This window comes from Littorina saxatilis, unplaced genomic scaffold (assembly GCF_037325665.1).
Source record: "Littorina saxatilis isolate snail1 unplaced genomic scaffold, US_GU_Lsax_2.0 scaffold_534, whole genome shotgun sequence".
NCBI classification, from domain to species: Eukaryota; Metazoa; Mollusca; class Gastropoda; order Littorinimorpha; family Littorinidae; genus Littorina; species Littorina saxatilis.
This window is the reverse complement of record NW_027129287.1, coordinates 1-7,639: the sequence shown is the minus strand read 5'-3', so window position 1 is coordinate 7,639 and position 7,639 is coordinate 1. Positions and strand designations below refer to the sequence as shown.

General features: G+C 40.3%; 1 protein-coding gene across 1 annotated transcript; it reads left to right on the top strand.

Annotated features, from left to right (window-relative positions):
* Nucleotides 1-512: 512 nt before the first annotated feature.
* On the top strand, nt 513-6,816 carry LOC138957553 (uncharacterized; the record flags this gene model as incomplete). The annotated part of the gene is given in 3 exon segments (XM_070328653.1): nt 513-677; nt 4,321-4,611; nt 6,508-6,816. Coding segments are annotated over 3 exon segments (649 nt in total), but the record flags the coding sequence as incomplete, so codon positions are not given.
* Nucleotides 6,817-7,639: the final 823 nt, after the last annotated feature.

Below are 7,639 nucleotides of genomic sequence, written 5' to 3'. Positions count from 1 at the left end.
CCACTTGGTCTTGTGCTTGCGTGTACACACGAAGGGGGTTAAGTCACTAGCAGGTCTGCACATAAGTTGACCTGAGAGATCGGAAAAATCTCCGCTCTTAACCCACCAGGCGGCAGCGACCGGGATTCGAACTCACGACCTCCCGATTAGGAGGCCGACGCCTTACCACTGCGCCACTTCTCCCGTCGGCACATTTATCATTTGTGATTATGTACACATATTCACACACTTAACACTATCAACTAGAAGCCTGGCTTTCGTGTCATCAGATATTTTAAGTAGTTCTTCCATACTATTCCACTTCTTATGCTTTTTGGATGTATTCATTGCAAATGTATTAAACTATTAAATCTGACTTTGTAACGTAAGGGTGTTTGCCGTGATCGAGTTTCAGATCGAGTCAAACTCAGCAACATAAGCATACATTCCTGTTCAGATAAGTAAACTGCATCAATGCAATTTTTGATGACTGTTTCAGAGTCTAGTCAAATTTTTTCTAGACTTGTTCGTGCGATGTTGATCAGGTGATCGCAGCTGTAAAACGAGGCAGGGTACTTAAGCGTATGATTTTGCGCAGAAGCTCACGCGGGAGCACGGCTGATCACTGGATCCCATTCTTTATATCGGAATGTTGGTTGCATTCTTTCTGTGTTGCCTTGGATTTGCCACTGTTGGAGGTAAATATTGATATGTCTTTTAAGGGGGCTTTCCTTCTAATGTAAGCGATTACGTACACAACCACAAATCTGCAGTACCCAGGCTTTCACATGATGTTAGAACACCCGTCTACATGGATACATACCAAGATTCAACAGCCTGGTTGCTCTGTGTGCAGTCAGTGGGGATATTTGACAAAAATGACGCCGTAACTTTTCTGTGATATGCCTAAATGTAAATATGTTCAAACACGGATACTACCATGTAAACTTAGAAAGGAAACACAAATTGAATCGGTCCCGAATAGGATGAAGGGTTGCACACACAAACAAAAAAAGCAATCAACCAACCAGCCAACGTATATACAAACAAGTCGCGTGAAGCGATACAAAAACATTTAGTCAAGCTAGCGCTGTCGGTATCAAAGTAACAGATTAACACCATAAAACAGTCATCGCCGAGACTATATTAAGATAGTCTCGAGTAACCACATCAAAAGACCGAGACGGGTCACGCTCGTCTCCGCGTAGCGTGCGAACGCAGTACTTACTTAACCTAGTTTCTGTCATTCTGAGCACATCTTTAGAGTAAACATGACATAATTATGTATATATTTTTAAATTCAAGAGGAATTGAGCAATACGATCATTTTTAATCTGATAGTGAAAACTCGATTTTAATGGCAACTTTAATGAGCAAACTAATGAACTAATTTTTAAGCTGCCAGGCTGAATTCAATCCCATAGTCCGGACTTCGTCGAAGAGTGCTTTACTAAAATTTCAATAAATTTAATTGAAAAATGAGGGCATGACAGTGCTGCCTCAACTTTCACAAAACGCCCGATATGACGTCATCAAAGACATTTAACATTCACTTTACGTGGACTTAACTGCAAACAGCTGGTGTGGACAATTAATTTGTGGGAGTGACTGATAAGAATGGAACTAGCGTATGAGTGTGTGTTCTGTACAGCTCTGGTGGACAGTAACCAGCTGTAATGCAGTATGTTAGCCACATGCACTCACACACAGACATTTATCGAAAAAATGAAAATGTCTGGGGCTATCATACCCAGGAACTCTCATATAAAATGTCATGAAGATCGGTCAAGTACTTTTCTCTGAATCGCTCTACACACACACACATACACACATACATACACACACACACACACACACACACACACATACACACACACATACACGCACACACACACACACACACACACACACACACACACACACACACACACACACACACACACACACACACATACATACACACACACACACACACACACACACTCGACCACCCTCGTCTCGATTCCCCGTCTATGTTAAAACATTTAGTCAAAACTTGACTAAATGTAAAAAGTACGATTATAATTGCTGTCGTACAATACAACTTTACACAAATTAATGTTATGTTCAGTGTGGCATGCACACAGTAATAAAACCCATACAGTAAAATATACAGACAGCTAAATTTACAGTGTCTTAAATTGTTATAAAAAAAAACCGCGAATTTTGTGTGTGTGCATATAATTCGAGAGCTTTACAATGACAAGACTACAAGAACAAGAACAAGAAGAAGAAGAAGAAGAAGAAGAAGAAGAAGAAGAAGAAGAAGAAGAAGAAGAAGAAGAAGAAGAAGAAGAAGAAGAAGAAGAAGAAGAAAAAGAAGAAGAAGAAGAACAACAACAACAACAACAACAACAACAACAACAACAACAACAACAACAACAACAACAACAACAACAACAACAACAACAACAGCATACATTCAATATCATGAGCTAAACAGAAAAGATGGTTGGCACATTATATTTAAATGTTACCTTGTTCATTCAACATTACATTACCACGAGTACAGCAATTGTGTGTATGTTACGTGTTATTCAAAACGCATTTTCGTGTTTGAATCGGTCCCGAATAGCCATATAGCATTAAGGGATGCCAAACCAAAACAATCTACCAACCAGCCACCGATTTTACACAGTTAAAGCCAAAAAAAAGCCAACTTTTTGAAGAGATCGGACACCGATTGACGAACAAAAATAGATTCCGCTAATATATATTTTGCATAATAATATACTCGCGCGCGCACGGTCACGTTCTAAATGAATGCAAATGATTTCACTAGAATTATTTAATTTTAAACTTCCTGAAGATACACTTATCTCTATTTTTGGACATGGCAGATGATAAACACTTTAAAACAGTGCTTACATACCACTTTACATGCATATGTTTCGGAGTACGATTACTTTTACCTCTTCTGATGCCATTTTCCATCATAAGAGTAATGGTACGTTTTGCAGATCTGAGCAGACATGCCACGATCAATTGTTTTCATGTTTTGATATGTGATAGTAGGGATCCTGCTCGGCATTGTATCATGTTTTGGTTGACATCCAATGGATGCTTGTTGAGAAATTGATATAATTTTAGCCTACGAAAACATGACGTAATTACCCTATTTCCAGCCATATCGGAAAGGCACGTTACAATAATTCAAATAGAAAAAAACACGCGTGAACCAGGGATTAAAATCACCTGCAAAATAGGTCATGCGGTTGTAACTGATCGGGCAGAAACCCCATTCAACTACCCAACCCTCGTTTATCTGAATCTTATCATGTCATCATTTTCAAAATGTTGTTATAGAAAATCTGTCCGATTAATTTCTCTCATATTTGTCACACTTGTTTCAGCAGAGTCAGAAATTATTGCAGACAAGATATTAGCAAAATGTCAGCGAAGTCGATTCTCAGGGTCAATCGCTGTTAGTTAGAGTTATTTCTAATATGATGACTGTTAGCAAATGATAACAAGACATGTCGAGAAAAAAGATATCAAGCATGAGCCTTTTAGGCGAATGTTGATATCGTTTGTGAGACATGTCTGTTATCATTTGCTAACAGTCAGCATATTAGAAATAACGGTTTTATTACCGTTTAATTCGACCAAAAGAAATTTCGAAGCGACCCCGCGAATTAGACAGAACAGCCGCAAGCGCGTCTACCTGATTATGCCTGTCAGTCAAAGATTTCTCGTGACCTGAGTCAGCCAATCAGAGTAACACACATGACGTGATGAATATTCACAGGTCAAATGCCTTTGACACAACAATCTCACAAGATAAATCATGTTGAACATGCGTTTCGGTTTCTTCGCTTTTTCTCGTTGAACAGAGAGCGACAGATTTAGAACCGACTTCAGACGGATGGAACATGACGTAAAGATACATTTGACATAAAGCGAGTGACGCAATTTCACTTGATTTTTCCGAACTTTGATCATTTAGATTTCAAGTGAGCCGTCGGCATTGCACACTCAGACGATGGGCGGTGCCTTGCTGTTCCGTAACGCACCCACCGACAAAACTCGCTTTTCAGTATTTTTTTTTTTTAGATAAAGAAAGTATTATCTGACAGCATTTGAAGTGTCATTCTTTAGAATAAATCACGCTGATATTGTTGAAATACATTTTTACTTTGTCTTGTTTATTTTTAGCGTGATAAACAAAAAGGGTCCCTGCCTGAACGTTATAACATTTAGAGGGTCACCTAGAATCCGTCCTGATTGGTCAAAAAACCATATGGGGCACTGAATTGGTAATAAATGTTTATATTAAGACATGACTGTCAACCCTTGTTGCAGGCACGCTGACGAACTGCATAGCGTGGCCAAAGTATGTGACACCAAACGAAACAACTGCATGTAACTGCAGCTACATTGTCACAGGGGCAAGCACTTTCTGGTACATCTTATGGGAAGATCCAGACGGAGAGGTGGTGGGCCAAACAAAAGGACGCTGGGACAGGCGAACTCAAACCCTTGGCCTTTCCCTTGCCGACATCAAGAAGGAAGACGACGGGCGGAACTTCTCGTGCTACCATGTGGACGGTGTGCGGCGTACCTTACTGGACACCTACATTCCTTTTTTGGCTTGTGAGACCTTTGGCTGCTTTTGTTCCTATTAAGTTATTTAATTTAGGTTGTTTTTTTACACTTTTTTTTTTACAGAGACAACACAAGCAAAACATGAGGACATTTTGAACGTACTACCTGCTTAATAATAATACAGTCAAATAATAATACATTCAAAGAAAAAACAACAACAATTTAGTTTTAAGTTGACAAAACTGCCGATGAACAAACAAGCAATCAAGCAAGCAAACCATCATACCAGGAAAACAATTACGGAAACAATAATACATATCTTCACATCTCCAAAACAGCAAAAAAGAATTAAATACAAAGACAAAATATTCGTTTAAAAAAAAGAAGCAATACACGTCATTCTTTTAATGTAACACCAACAGTTATAACACTGGTTGGTCCGGTGTCAGAATAATGTGACTGGGTGAGACATGAAGTTTGTGCTGCGACTTCTGTCTTGTGTGTGGCGCACGTTAAATGTCAAAGCAGCACCGCCCTGATATCACCCTTCGTGGTGGACTGGGCGTTGAGCAAACACACAAACAAACACACAGTTATAACAGGGAATTTCTTACAACGTTGCAAGTAAAATTAGCAGATAACACGTAGTTTCAAACTTATCAAAATCAACAATACAATTGACTTTGGGATTTGAATATGAGTGCAAGCCTTAATTTTCTGAAGAAATTAAAAAAAAAAAAAATTAAAGCTTACTTCCTCCAATGAAAGCCAAAGCTATGGCGAATCAAGAATCCCATGCAGGAAGTATTAATAAAAAAGCCCAACAATAACTAAGTACATCCAAGTGTTAAACAGCAGCGTTTTGTTCAGAAACGCATTTTGAGTTCAGTTGCTTTGAGTACTATTCGGATACGCCCACCCTCAGCAATGGCGTTTTTCGACTCTATGATTCAGTTTTAAACATTCAAACGTTTACAAGCCTGATATATACCCTTTTCCTATTCTTATTTCCAATTCTTAAAGATGGCACTGGTTTTTGTTTAAGACAAGGGTAGTAGAACATGTCCATTTTGTATCAATTTGCCACGCAGCAAGGATGAACGAGCGTGTTTAAAAGCAACCGCTTGTTCAAACAGAATGAACGGAAACCCGCATTGATCCCCCTCAATGGGATGTGTCATAAGCTGCTTAATGACATACAACACCGATACATTCACAGCCTTTCGGCGACATTACAGGTACCTTTCCGAGGCTCAAATTACTAAGTCAGCGGGACAAACCTTTTATCGAAAACCTTTGTCTTTGCTCAGTAAACATACTCAAACCATTGCACCATGTACCATTATTCGCGTTGTGACCCCTTGGCAATTTTTGTTTCGCTTTTGACATCAGAAATCTCAAGTTGAAAAACAAAGTCAAGTGGAGACGTCTTGGTTTCTGTATTCGTTGTTGTATCTTGTTTCGAAACATAGTCTCTTTAAATGTTTTATCTAAGCATAATTATGGTAATACATATTTGTTATCTTTCGTTTAGTTTTCATTTGCTTTGCTTTGAACTTTGTTTTGTTTTGTCGTGGTTTGCTTCACTTTGTTGTTGTTGTTGTTGTTGTTGTTGTTGTTGTTGTTGTTGTTGTTGTTGTTGTTGTTGTTGTTGTTGTTGTTGTTGTTGGTGGTGGTGGTGTTGGTGTTGGTGGGTGTGTGTGTATATGTGTATGTGTGTTTGTGTGTGTATGTGTGTGTGTTTGTGTGTGTGTGTTTGTGTGTGTGTTTGTGTGTGTGTGTGTGTGTGTGTGTTTGTGTGTGTGTATGTGTGTGTTTGTGTGTGTGTATGTGTGTGTTTGTGTGTGTGTGTGTGTGTTTGTGTGTGACTTGCATTACTCGAATTTTTTTTCTAGCAGACGCATGTCATACCCAAACGCCTTTGCATTTGCTTTCTTTCTTCAGATGGACCGGATGATGTAACCATAACAAGCACGCAAACTATTCGCCATGATGACACGGAGAAAATGGTCACTACCTTGACCTGCAGTGCCAGTGTCAAACCAACAGCCAAGTTCCAATGGCAAGGTCAGCCAACGGGGGCTGTTGCTCTCCCTGGCTGCAGTTGTGACAACTACACGTCCAGCGAAACCTTGACATTCGATTCTGACCTTTACCAGGATGGTGAAGTCATCAAGTGTACTGTAGCCAATACAGGGGGATACTGGCCAAATTCTGTTGAAAAAGACATAATCCTGCGGTCCAGACCAGAGTGTAAGTCTATTTTTCTGTTTGTCTGTCTGTCTGTCTGCCAACGGAGCCGGAGTGTGAGTCTATCTCCATATATATCTTCTCTGTTTGTCCATGTTTCTGCCTTGTGTCCCCTGTTCTCTCTCCCCCCCCCCCCCTCTCTCTCTCTCTCTCTCCCTTTCTCTATCTCTCTCTCTCTCTCTGACTCTCCCCCTCTCTCTCTCTCCCTTTCTCTCTCTCTCTCCCTTTCTCCCTTTCTCTCTCTCTCTCTTTCTCTCTCTCTCTCTCTCTTTCTCTCTCCCTTTCTCTCTCTCTCTCTCTCTCCCTTTCTCCCTTTCTCTCTCTCTCTCTCTCTCTCTCTCTCTCTCTCTCTCTCTCTCTCCCATTGTATCTCTCTCTCTTTCACTCTTTCTCTCTCTCATTGTATATCTCTCTCTTTCTTTCTCTTTTCTCTCTCTCACTCTCTCTCTCCCTCCCTTCCATTGTAACGCTCTCTCTCTCTCCTCCATTGTAACACTCTCTCTCTCTCCCTTCCATTGTAACTCTCTCTCTCTCTCCCTTCCATTGTAACACTCTCTCTGTCTCTCTCTCTCTCACTCTCTCTCTCTCACTCTCTCTCTCTCCCTTCCATTGTAACGCTCTCTCTCTCTCTCTCCCTTCCATTGAAACACACTCTCTCTCACTTCCATTGTAACTCTCTCTCTCCCTTCCATTGTAACACTCTCTCACTCTCTCTCTCTCTCTCACTCTCTCTCTCTCTCTCTCTCTGTCTCTCTCTCTCCCTCCCTTCCATTGTAACGCTCTCTCTCTCTCCTCCATTGTAACACTCTCTCTCTCTCCCTTCCAT